Source organism: Sphaeramia orbicularis, chromosome 10, assembly GCF_902148855.1.
Source record: "Sphaeramia orbicularis chromosome 10, fSphaOr1.1, whole genome shotgun sequence".
Classification (NCBI taxonomy): domain Eukaryota; kingdom Metazoa; phylum Chordata; class Actinopteri; order Kurtiformes; family Apogonidae; genus Sphaeramia; species Sphaeramia orbicularis.
The window spans coordinates 5,529,369-5,542,147 of NC_043966.1; the positions used below are offsets into that span (position 1 = coordinate 5,529,369).

Genomic DNA, 12,779 nt, shown 5'->3' on the forward strand with positions numbered 1-12,779 from the left:
CACTCTTTGACGTTTGCTTTCCTGATTACTCATATGGGCAAAAGTTTCTGAAAAGGTATGGATAATAGTGTTAGGTATGATTATGACATCAATATATGTTTGGTTTCAAAACAATTGACGTAGTGTCTGCTGAGAAAAAACAACTAAATGTTCATTGTAAATTTTGCTTCCCCACCCTGTATATATATCATTTTTACTTTCATTATTCCTATTAGTAAGAATCCTACATGAATCCTGTTTTGACCATAGTTCTTCTACACCTGACCCATGATAGTGAAGATCCATAAAGACAGAAATGCATGATGAAAGAAGTGTATTATTGGTATTTTAGAGGAGTTTGTGCTTTGTTAAGAAGACACAGATTCCTTTTGTATGAACTGTGCTTCTCATCCTGCACAAAACTGAACAAATCTTCACATTTGTACCATTTTGTTCTGGGAAACGGTACCAAACCATAAAAACTAACACCACCAGACTCAGAAATAGCTTTTTCCCCAGAGCTGTGAAAGCCATCTCTCCCCCTACAGTCACACATACCCTCCCCCTGACACTTACCCACCCCTCCCCTCCCCCCATTGAACTGTGTCCTGTACTGAGCTGCATATTGCTTTCCATATACATTGTACATAGTCTTTTACACTCATTCTTTAGTGTCTCTCATATTGGGGTGCTTCTGTGAAACTGGGTGCATTTTGGTATCTGGCACTTTTCCAGCTTTTTTAGACCCAATAATATAAGAGAAATTTAGACCTATTCCCCCCCAGGATGGACCTAATGATATGACCTCACATAAATGCAAAAATATTATACTCTTGCTCTGAGCCATCCCATAATTAATGAATTTAAATAAAATATTGTGGCCAAAAATAGGACCAAATTGGGACATGAAAAACTACCTAGGTGTCAGTGCATTAGATGTGAAAACATGTCTATAAATGGTCTTATATAGACTATAAATAAAGACTGAGTTAAATGTGTCGATCCTAGTGGTTTTTCTAATCCACACATGTGGGTTTTTCATCAGTCTCAGTCTCATTCCAGGTTTCGTGTGTAACTCATTGTGTCCACTCATTACATACATACAGAACATACAGAGCCTGCACATTTAACCTGTTAAACCCTGACCATATTTTCAGGGGAAAAACGCCTAAACAGACATACCCAAAGTAAATGAAGAATTACTTCACAATAATAAGGTTCATATGGATGTTCTTGGTGTCTGTGAACATTTACAGACCTCACAGAATCTATTCCCATTGTCTAAAATATTGCATCTATTACTCTGCCTGAGTAAACTGTAACAAACGAAAAGAGAAATTCGAATTTTTTTTATCCTCGCCTGTTTTTTTTCGGCTGGATTGACAATGATATGCATCAATTAATTGTTCGTGTCGGAGATTTTTAATAGCGTATATTTCAGCCCACAAAAATTAAAAATCATGTTTGAACATTAAAGTTTGCACTAAAATACACTTTTGATGTACTTTTATTAACATTAGGGTCTAAACTTTGGGCAAAAGTTGAAAAAAACATCCATTGTCCTGATTTATTATATTTTTATAGTAGATGAATATTAATATAATTTTTTAGGCCCACAGGCTAAAGGGGTTTAAACACATATAAATTGCAAATGATTTTGCAACATTAGTCATTTTTGTGAAACACTCTGCCTTGCATAATTAGATCAATTACCAAAATGTACCTGTGAGAGAATAAAGAGATATTCCAAAAAAATAGTGGCGTGTAATTTTCGTGTCCTTTTGTCTGTGTTACATGCAGATTTTTGTATTAAAAATAATGTTAAATAATATAAAAATGTGTTTTAACAGAAAAATAGTTTCTAAAATAGACCCAAAGTGCTTCCAAACTTGCTTCATAACATTAGTCTACATCTGGTATGAGTTTTTAGCCCCCATGTTCTGTCTTTAGGACCAGTTTCATAGAGGCACCCATAGATGTACATAATTATGAGTGTTTTTATTTTATATTTTCTTTTTTTGTTGTATCTAGCCGAGAGCTACCTCCTAGAAAAATGTCATTATGTGCATATACTGACAATAAACATTATTGAATCTTGATTTAAGAAGCCAGTGTTTTTCGTTTTGACCTTGAAGTTCATGTTTGGGTTTTTTTTGTCGTCCCTGCAGAGTCACGCAGCGTGCTACCTCAGCATGCCACCAGAGTGCACTATGGGTCGTCTGCGCGGTATGATGCTGCATCCGTTCTGCGTCCGCCTCGATTCCAGAAACTTCAGCAAGATGCACTGTTACCGAATCGCAGAGAACTGCAGCCACGACCTGGGTACACACAAACACACACTCGAAACCACATCCTGTCTGATGCTGCTGACGCAAACTGAACAGAAACACCCAACTCACTTCCTGAAAGCCTCTCTGTCGAGCTCAAAATGAGGTTTCACATCACGTCGAGGGAGATGAATAAATAATTACTGCATTTCTGAGGCTCTGTTTAAATCACACTGAACTGCTCTCACTTAAAATGTCGGCTCCTCCGAAATGATAAACGACTTGATGTACTTTAGCGTGGGGTGAAGGTACGGTTCAGTTTCAGCTGTGAGTGGAGGAGGTTGTTTCACTTCAGTCAGGAACATAACAAATGTAAAGAGCTTTGAGCCAAATGGGCACCATTAGTGGGGGGGTGATATGGTCGAAATCTTCTATCAGTGTGTGTGATTTTAATGCACAGTAATAGTTCAGATCGTGACACCGTAATTGTTCAGTAACACTGGTCTACATGTTTGTTTACACTGTTACATTTGCACATTTTATACTACTTTTATATTTCTAAAATGTTACCCTTTCATTCAGTATATCTATAATTTGCACATATTTTTACTTTTTTGGTTTTTATGTTTATTACAATTAGTGTACTAAGTGCAATGATTGATGTAAAACCAAAAATTCATTCATTCATTCATATTTCAACTGCATGTGCGTCTGTGTCTCATTCAGCCACTTGTGTTCATTAACACAACCAACAACTGAACATTTTAGGTAACTGGCTGAAAGTTTGGACGTATTTTCAGTATGGACTATAACCACTGCTGCTGACAAACGGTTATGTCGTACTTGGAGAAATGTTCGTCAGAAGTCTGGACCTAATATGTGCAAATGTCGTGACATAACTAAATATAAAACGAAACAAATTAAGAAGGAATTCAAACAGGTTGTAGAAATCCACTCAGTTTTCGCCAGAATGAATATAAAGATAGTTTTGCAGTACCTGAAGGGTTGAAATTCAAACTGAATGAACTATTAGGGTCCAAATACACAAATAAATGAACCAAAGATGAATAAAAGTGGGTTTAGATACAGTAAATATGACCCCTTAAGTAAATATTGTATTATTCCATTTCAGATTCTATAATTGACATCATTTTGGAGCCTCATTTTTACAGCTATGACTTCCAAAAATCTCAAAAGCAAAATTTATCCAAGAACTGAGCTGAGGACCAAGGATTATTTTAGCTTTGGTAGTTCCTGGAATGATTTAGGTGCTGTGCCTGAGGCTTTGAATGTGAGCGAAAACCCCACATTCTGTATTATTTAAGCTGAGAATGTGATGAACGGTCCTGTTGCCCAAATCAAATTGCGAGACAACTGGATTCATGACATTTGTGAGATCACATGAGTCTGTCCTGGATGTGCGACAGACACAGAAACACATTTCATCAAACCTGAACACACATGGTAGACAGTTTTAGGTGTTCCATGATTCACACTGTAAGATGAAGAATTGGAGCTGCTGACGTTAGAATGTTTTAGTCCTGTCTCTGCTGTATTTTTTAATATGTCTAAGTGCAAAGTGTTTCTAATCATTTTTGACTCTTTGTCAGATGTGATATTAATTGTAGATTTTGACCTGCAAAACTTATATTGTACTTGTCTGTGTTTAGGTATTTTACATTTATGCTGTAAAAATTGCATGTTTAGAACCTTTTAGGATGACAGTTCAACATCTGTCCAGGAACTGCAAATGAAAAATAGGCATTAGACTAACTCTGGTGCATTTACAGCAAATTTCCCCATGGTGGGATCAATAAAGTCTTATCTTATCTTGTCTTGTCTTGTCAATGTCCCTGTTAAACGGACAGATAGATAGATAAACTTTATTGATTATAAGCTGGGCAGATAAATAAACCAATAAATAAATACTCAAATATTTGTTGTTTCTAGCCGTTCAAATGTCCACAAACTTTCTCTGTGCATTTCAGTTTTCATAAGTCGATCCATGAGGAGTCAAAACACAGAGCGTTCCTTACATGTTCTTCTTTTATGTGTTTGTTCAGATAATTCAGATGAGGTGGATCCGTCTGCTCTGGGGGGTAAAGACGGTCCGACAGCTGCTGCAGAGTCCGGTAGGTTTGGTTCTACAGTCAAGGAGCTTCATTACCATGTATACAGCACATACGGGTCGTATAATTACTTATATTTGTTTTTATTGTTGTTTTTTATTATTTATTATTGATTTTTATATGTTTTGATTTTATTGGAAAGCATTTTGGTCACTTTAAGTGTTGTAAAGGGGTCTACAAATAAATAAATACTGATTGACTGATAATTACAGCTGATTGTGTGTTTGCTCTGACCCACAGGTAAACAGTACCTCAAGGTGTTTGACGGCGATGATGCAGTCAAACGCGGCCTCTTCCGACCAGTCTCCATCCTGAGAGCCACCAAGAATGAAGAGGTGGTGGTAAGAGGCAGTTCTGCTCTGCCTGTTCTACAACTTGCATAGAAATATAAAAAAAATGACATATATAACCCTTTATCAAGAGTAAGTTACCTGTTACTTTCACCTCCAGTTCACCTTTGACCTTTTGTCACCACAATCATTTCTGTTTATTATAGAGCACAAGTGAACATTTGGACCAAATTGCGTAACATTCTGTTAAACAGTTGCTCAGATGTTATGATGTTTTCTATAGAGATTCTCTGTGGACACTTCTAAAAACATTTTGTTATAATATATCCTTTGTATGTGAAACTGAAAATGTAATATATATATACATAAACTATATGACTGACAGTGGATTTTCAAAGTTAGATAAAATCATGATACTTAAAAAAAATACCAGGTAATTAATTTGCTGATATCAGCCCCCGAAAAATAAGTGTCAGTCTTGGAACTCTGCAACATTTATAATAGATTTTATTACAAATTTAAAACTGAACATTGAGTTCAATGTTGTAAATACTGAACTAAATCTAAATGTGTTTATTTAGTTATGAGTCATTTTAGATCTGCCGTTCTCAGCGCAGTTCCTGTGTTTCCCTGTAGGAGGCGGCGCTGAGGGCCTTCTACCTCCCTGACAACCCCCAGGACTACGAGCTCCACGAGATCGGCGGCCAACAGCGTCTCCATAGCGACGACATCCTGAACCGTAACGGCGGTCCGGACAACAGGGGCTCACTGAAGGAGGGAGGCGACTCCTGGATGCTGAGGTCCAAACCCCAAGACACTGAGGTCATCAAGGTGTACGCCGGCTGGCCCAGGTGAGGGCTGATGGGAAACGGAGTCTTTGTACTGTTTCAGGATGTTTGGGATGGACGGTCGGACCAAAGGTGTTTTCATGATGAAAACTTCTGTTGATACTGATACAGAGGGGGTGGTGCAGGCCTTGAAAGTCTTAAAAAGTCTGGAATTTTGAACCGCTGTTTTCCAGACCTTGAAAAGTCTGGAATTTTGAATGAAAGTCTTAATAAAATATGGAAAACAGTTTCTCTCATAGTTGAATTTTAGAGTATGTTCAAAGGCACATAATCCTGTAAGATAAATAAAAATACATGAGGAAAACATATTAGTTACTAATTTGAGTTTATTTCAAATATGCAACTAAAGCAAGAAATCCTACTTTAGTCCTTAGAAATAAAACAGATTGCAAGAAAACATGAAAAACGTATACATATATATGTACATGAAAACAAAATATAACTTTATTTACATATTTGAAAAGGAGTGGGAGGAAGTATAACCTATAAGACTTTTAAAGCATGTAAAAAAAAAACTTGATGTGATTTCACTAACTGGTCAGTTCTGGAATGATTTTAGTGAGACTTGTTTGTGTGATATCCATGCACTTTTGCGATTTTCATATGTTTTAAAAACGTTTCTGTCAGTAAAACATAATTTACTGCGAATTATGCATTCATTCATTCAAACATTTATTACACTGAACTTTTCCACTGCACACAACAGGTACAATCTTAACCAAAAAAAAGTAGCAACGCAAGTATAAAAGTACATAAAGTCAAGGTCTGGGGGGAAAAAATAGCAGTTTAGAAAATGTCTGGAAAAAGTCTTTAATAAAGAACAAGCACCCTGTGGTAATTATTAATAGCATAAACTGTGAAATCATTATTTCTTCACTGTTTAAAGGATGATTTTTAATCTGAAGTGAAACCAAAAAGATTATATTTGGTTTTAATTATTTTTTAAACATGAAATAAGATGAAGATAGAATAATACAAATGGCAAAAAAAACTATTAGTGGTTCAAAACTCAAAACTGTTTGCCAAATAATGGAGAATTTCAGAAATTTAGAGGTAGCTCATTCAAAGCTCAGTCTTTTGTCAACAATACAATAAATATAAAATAATGCATTTTATTTACAGCGTTCAAGACAAAATAAAAGTATGTAAATGTCATTGTACTGTTCTGTCCCAGTCGTTTCTAACCTGTGTTGTGTTTCAGGTCGGGTCCGGCGTTCGTCTCCGTCTCTGTTTCAACAAGCAGCACAGCAGCCTCAGTCCTCACTGAGGTCCTCAGTCAGCTGCACAGACAGGTAGACACAGGCGTCCACATACTTTTGGACACACAGTGGATGATGAAACCTGTCCTCTGCTGATGTCTGTGTTTTATTTCAGGAGGAGGAGACGTCTGGATTCAGCCTGGTGGAGGTTTACATGGGCAGCAAACAGGGTGAGCAGGAAACCGGGTCACACTGTGGGTCTACTCAGGTGTTTGTCGTCCACTGTGGGAAGCAGAAACTTATTTTCAGTCTTATGCAGCTCCTCACAGGAAGTCATGGTGGCTAAAACATATATGTGGGTATAGAGGTGGATTCCCATGTACATGTTTAACCCTCCAGTATCCGGCCCAGAGAGGCCCTTTAACAGCAGAAGTCTGTAATCTGCACAGCGCTGTAAAAATGTCAATTTTTTCATTCTTTTTTTTTTTTTTACTTTTTTTTTGTATTTCATGAACTTGAGCCATAGACAAAAATACCAAATACTCAATAACTGTCATTTTTTAAACCTTTAAATGCCATGTTTGTAATGTAAACAAACCATATTTTTAAGCAAAAAACAACATAAAAGATTTTTTACCCTCTCGATGTGCTACAAAAAAATTGGATTACACATTTATTAATTTTTGCAGCCTGATAGATGTCAGTGATTAACAGTAACATTGGTTAATATGCGTTATTATTTTTTGTGCAAGGTTAAATGTAAAATGGTAAAATATGTTAATGCACATTTTTTACTTACTTCACAGATGGGTGTTAGTGTAAACTGCAAAAGAGGCCTGTATGCAAATTTGTAAAATAAAACTCATTATTGAGTTAAAATGTCTTATTTCATTTAAAATTATCTGCCAGTGCAGTAAGAAATTTGCACTTATCAAGTTTTAGTAAAATAAGAAAATATTATCTAAGGATTAGAGTGACAAAATTCTTATTTTAAGCAGAATATATTTGTTTCAAGTCTTCATAGTAAGATTTTTTTTTTACCTATGGTAAATGTATATATGTATGTTTTTAATATATTTATTATATATGGTCTTATGAGGATGTATTAACTCAACATATATGTATATATTGGCAAAACTCCATAAAACAAGTAAAAATTTGTTGAGGGCAAACAGTTCCTGTGTCCTCCGTACTCATCCCACAACAATGGAGTTTGTTTTCTTATAAATGTTGCTTAAAACTAGTGGTAATATTTAAGTGGAGTAGGTCAAGATGAAAATTCTAGGAACAAGTCAAATAATCTTAACACGATCTTAATAGTCTTAATAAGTAAATACATTTAAAACATGATCTTTCAAGATAAATATTCCAAATTCAAGTCAGTTTATCTAAGTCAGATATTCCTTTTTTGCAGCGTGGTAATTTTCCATTGTTTAAAATGTGCTGATTTTAGTGGCTGGGTCAGAATTTAAAAAATCATTTGAAAATGAACTTTTGAATTCTAACCTAAAACAAATTGTGAAAAAGAATATGACCTTTTATAACATGAAGTGCAAAGTGTTCATAATATGCTCACCCAGATACCGGAAGGCTGATGTGAATAAAGTGGCTGAGCTGATGTGTGTAATGGACGGAGCAAAATGGATCTCATGTGACTGATCGGTTGAGTGATCAATGGAAAACATGTAATTCTTGTTCATGTTTGTGTTCTTCTTCATGTGTAACAGGCTCTAGCGCCACATTCTGAGGACAATTCACTGCCTGATTTATTCACTCCAAACCAGTTGAGGGAATTTTGTCTGTCAAATTGACTTGACGTTTTATGCAAATGCCGCTGCTGACTACGCTTAGATGCACTCAAGACTGAATACAACAATATTCCTGGCTTTAGCGCGTATTTGTGGACAGTAATTTAAGCTCAGGAAGTCACCAGACTGAACTTTACTCATGCATATTTGATGATTTTTTCTGTCTTTCTCAGTGCTCAAACAGACGTTGACGCCTCAGGAGAAGATTCTGGAGAAGCTGCAGGAGATCAGGAAGGTAAAGGAAAACTATAACGTCATGAGAATCCACTTCTGAACAAGAAAAGCACTCGGAAAGCGCAGACCTCCGCCAAGAATGATCTGCCTCCCATGCATGCGTGTTTGTTTGTTTTTTAGCAAGATAACTCAAAAAGTTATCACCACCAAAATTTAATCATTTCTTCCTTGTGCCAGTATCAACATTTCCTGAAAATTTCCTGAAAATCCCTCCATGACTTTTTGAGTTATCTTGCTAACAAACAAATACACACACAAAGCAAAGCGATCACAGTACCTCCTGGCAGAGGTAACAGTGACAGTCTGCAAACAGTAGCACTGGTGATGCTGTACATGGTCCTAAAATATCTCATTTGTAGGGTGTTCTTGTAGAAAGGCAAAAAAAAGTTTATTAATCCACTTTTGTTTTACAAAAATAAACATTTTCTACCAAATATTTCACATAAAATGCTGCTGTTAAAATATCGACCAATTCCAAAAACATTCACCAGGTCAGAAACCTGTGCTGCTCCACTCTACTGTCGTACTGCTGCTGAATAAAATGGTTCAGTTTAATTAAAATTACTCTAAACACTAAAGCAAAAGTGGTAATACCTGATAATGTAATTAAAAGAGAAGACACTTATTTAAAATATTAATTCTTGCTGCAAAAAGTGTAGTCACAAGGAACTGGGTAAAAAGTGACCCTCTTCAACCACAGCAATGATTGGACATTATAAAGGAAATATAAACCATGGAAAAATTTACATTTCATCTAAGGATTAAGGTGGGAACTTTTAATCAAAGATGGGAGAAATGGACCATATTCAAGGACACTAATTCTTGTTACCAGATCTGATGTGGAAAAGCAGACGAGTGCATATGGAACAGCATCCCCCCCTTGTTGTTTTGTGCTCTGTTTTTGTTTTTACTGTGCTGTAAAAGTGTTTTAAAAATTTTAAATGAAAAGTAAAAAATTAAAACAAAAACAAAAGTAAAAAAAAAACTGACAAATGTATAAAAAAAACCTGTGTTATATGGATGACAGCTGTTGAACTCATCACTTCCTGTTGTAAAATGTTGAGTTTTTGCATTGTGATGTTGAAGTAGAGGTAGCGTTAATTTGAATTTGTAAAAATATCATCACGTAATTAAAATAAGAGGCGATTGTTAGATTAGTTGTGATCAGATCCTGTTATTCCTCTAATTTCTTGTGTTTCTATGAACCAGCTTAAAAGTTTTTTTTTTTAATGTAGTGTTTCTTTGTATCCCTGTTTACCTTTTTATACTTCAGAGCTTCCATTGGTAAACCCCAATTCAACATCATCACACAATGAATTCTGGGTAATTCCATCAGGTGCAGTCTGCAGAATGGTAAATGGACTGCACTTATATAGCGCATTTTTCTCCACCTTCATGGTGCCCAAAGCGCTTTACAAAGCCTCATATTCATGCATGCATTCATACACCAGTGGGCGAAGTGCAGAAGAAGCCAAGGAGTGAACAGAACAGACTCAAGCCTTCAGAAGCTTCATGTTCTTACCTCGTGACAGACCTAAACCACAAACTAACCCCACAGAACAGTGTTTTTGAGTGTGGCTGAATTTAACCATAACAGTCACCAAGTATAGACCTCATATCTGACAGAAGCAGTTATAGAACCATGAGCAATGAAAACATTTAACACAGATCCACAGTCCTGTGTAAAAGTCTAATTCCAACTTTTATGTTTGTTGTTTTTTCAGGGGTGAAATGAACATATATATTCTCGTTCTCTTTTTTTTCAGATACATAAAGAACATTCAGGAAATATGTGCACAGCCTCAGAAAACACAAAAAATCTGAACCAAATAAATTTCAACCTTGGGGTCGGGACCTCCTGTGGGCTCGCCTGGAATTTCTAGTAATTGATAAAAATAATAATAATAAATCACTAATAAAAAAAAAATGTTGAGTTGAGAAAAACAATCACAATCCATAAAACACATGTCAAACTGTGAAACTGCAGCACTGTGGTTCTGTTTATGTGTCAAATGTTCACTGTGGTCAGTTTCAGATGCTGCAGCTCTTTCATAATTCATAGTTTCAGTTCTTGTTTGTTCAGTATTAATTGTCCTCCTTGTAAATCACAGCTGGACTGACTGGACATATCCTGACCAAGGAAAATAAAAGTGTCACTTTGTGCAGTAATTTTCTGCCTCCGTCCCTAATAATATACATTATATAGACTAAATGTCCTCTAAAATTAACCTTTATTTGCAACATACTATAGCAAACTATTACGTGATCAAAAACAAATTCATTTTCACAAAAAAAAGTCTGTTTTGAACGTCTGGGGTCGCCAGAAATTTGTGATGTTAAAATGGGATCACGAGCCTAAAAAGGTTGGAACCACTGCTGTAGAATCTGAATCTGTGAGGTTGGACTTAAAGGCCACACACACTGGTGGACTTATCACTATGTTTTTTCCCAGATGTCTTTGCGACAGATGAACCAGACTCGCCTTTTCGTTGTGGAGAACAGAAACCGAGCGGCCCAGGTCAGTCTGCTGATCGGCGGACTGCCCCCCCTGCTGACCAAAGAAGAGTACGTCACGATGATCCAGGAACATCTCAAAATCAAGAGTGAGTGTGTGACCTCAGTGTCCCTGTAACAGGAAATGAAAACCTTTTAACAACTTCTGCAAACACTCATCTGTCTCCTCTATGAAGGATTTAACATTTACTGTGTATGTTTTCAACAGTGTGCATAAATGTTTATCACATCAAAGTGACTTAAGTTTATCTGTTTTAACCATAAAGACCCAAACATCCCCCGGCGACCAAAATCATTTACTGATATAAAATGTTAAATAACTGTTGATCCACTAATTCTATCATTACATGTAAATAATTGGTGTAAAATACAGTTTGTCATCTTTTCATGGTCGTCAGATATGACCCATTTGGACAGGGCTGTCAAACTCACTTTAGTTCAGGGGCCACATTTAAGCCAAATTTGATCTGAAGAAGGCCAGACCAGTGAAATAATTACATAATAATATAGAGATAATGTCAACTCCAAACTTTCCTCTATTCTTTTGAGTGAAAAAAGTGAAATTATGCGATGAAAATGTTTACATCTACCAACTATCCTTTAAAACAATGTGAATAACATGAACAAACTGAAATTTCTTAAGAAAACTAAGTGCAATTTTAACAATATTCTGTCTCAGTTTATCATTTCCACATGTTACAGATCACAGTGGATCTACAAATACACAGAACATTTAATAACAGGCAGAATATTGGTAAAATTGTACTTCAGACATTTCAAAATGTTCTTATTTGTTCAGGTTATTTGCGTTTTTGTGAAATAATAGTTTGTTTTAGTGTATATACAGTAAAATGACATGAAAATATTACATTTACAAAAAGAAAAATTTGGAGTTGTGAGTATTTCTAGGTTATTATGATTTTATTTGACAGACCCAACCCACTGGTCTGTCTGTGGAACCTGAACTAAAATGAGTAATATCTTCAGTGTAATTTTTGCTTTTCACAAATTCATCCCAGGGGTCAGACTGGACCCTTAGGGGGCCTGGATATGGCCCCTGGACCGCATGTTTGAGACCTCTGCATTTGGACATTCAGAGGATGTGAATGTAGTTACCATGGAAACACTGTCATCTTCTACAACATTGATTCACCAGTAAAACCAATGGAGTTGGATCAGTGACAGTGGATGGACACACTGGGTTTATGTTCAGTTAAGGATAGATTTGGTTGAAGAAGACTTTTTCTTCAGTTTTTTTCTGTTTTTAATATAATAACCCTCAACTTTAATCTAAGCTTTAATGAACATTTACATGTTCAGTAAATGAATTATAGGAAAATACCTGATTTTCACTTAAAAATGCAAAATACAGAGGATAATATGAGAGTAAATGGTGATAAATCACTTAAGAAAAGTTAAAAATAGAGAAAATCTGTTAATTTGGGAGCTGACAGAAAAACAGGTCTGGGTCTTTAAGGGTTAATGAATTAGAAAAATGAAGAAATGGTGTT

General features: G+C 35.8%; 1 protein-coding gene across 2 annotated transcripts in view; it reads left to right on the plus strand.

The window, feature by feature from the left end:
• The window catches only part of dgkq (diacylglycerol kinase theta), a 51,099-nt gene that overhangs the window by 29,572 nt on the left and 8,748 nt on the right, over positions 1-12,779 (plus strand). The window contains exons 6-13 of one of the 2 annotated variants that reach the window (XM_030145741.1): positions 2,148-2,301; positions 4,310-4,378; positions 4,616-4,716; positions 5,302-5,516; positions 6,715-6,805; positions 6,888-6,942; positions 8,694-8,755; positions 11,207-11,357. In XM_030145741.1, coding sequence (XP_030001601.1) covers positions 2,148-2,301; positions 4,310-4,378; positions 4,616-4,716; positions 5,302-5,516; positions 6,715-6,805; positions 6,888-6,942; positions 8,694-8,755; positions 11,207-11,357 — 898 coding nt within the window. The remainder of the gene's footprint in view (positions 1-2,147; positions 2,302-4,309; positions 4,379-4,615; positions 4,717-5,301; positions 5,517-6,714; positions 6,806-6,887; positions 6,943-8,693; positions 8,756-11,206; positions 11,358-12,779) is intronic. The other variant, XM_030145742.1, reaches the window with a different exon arrangement.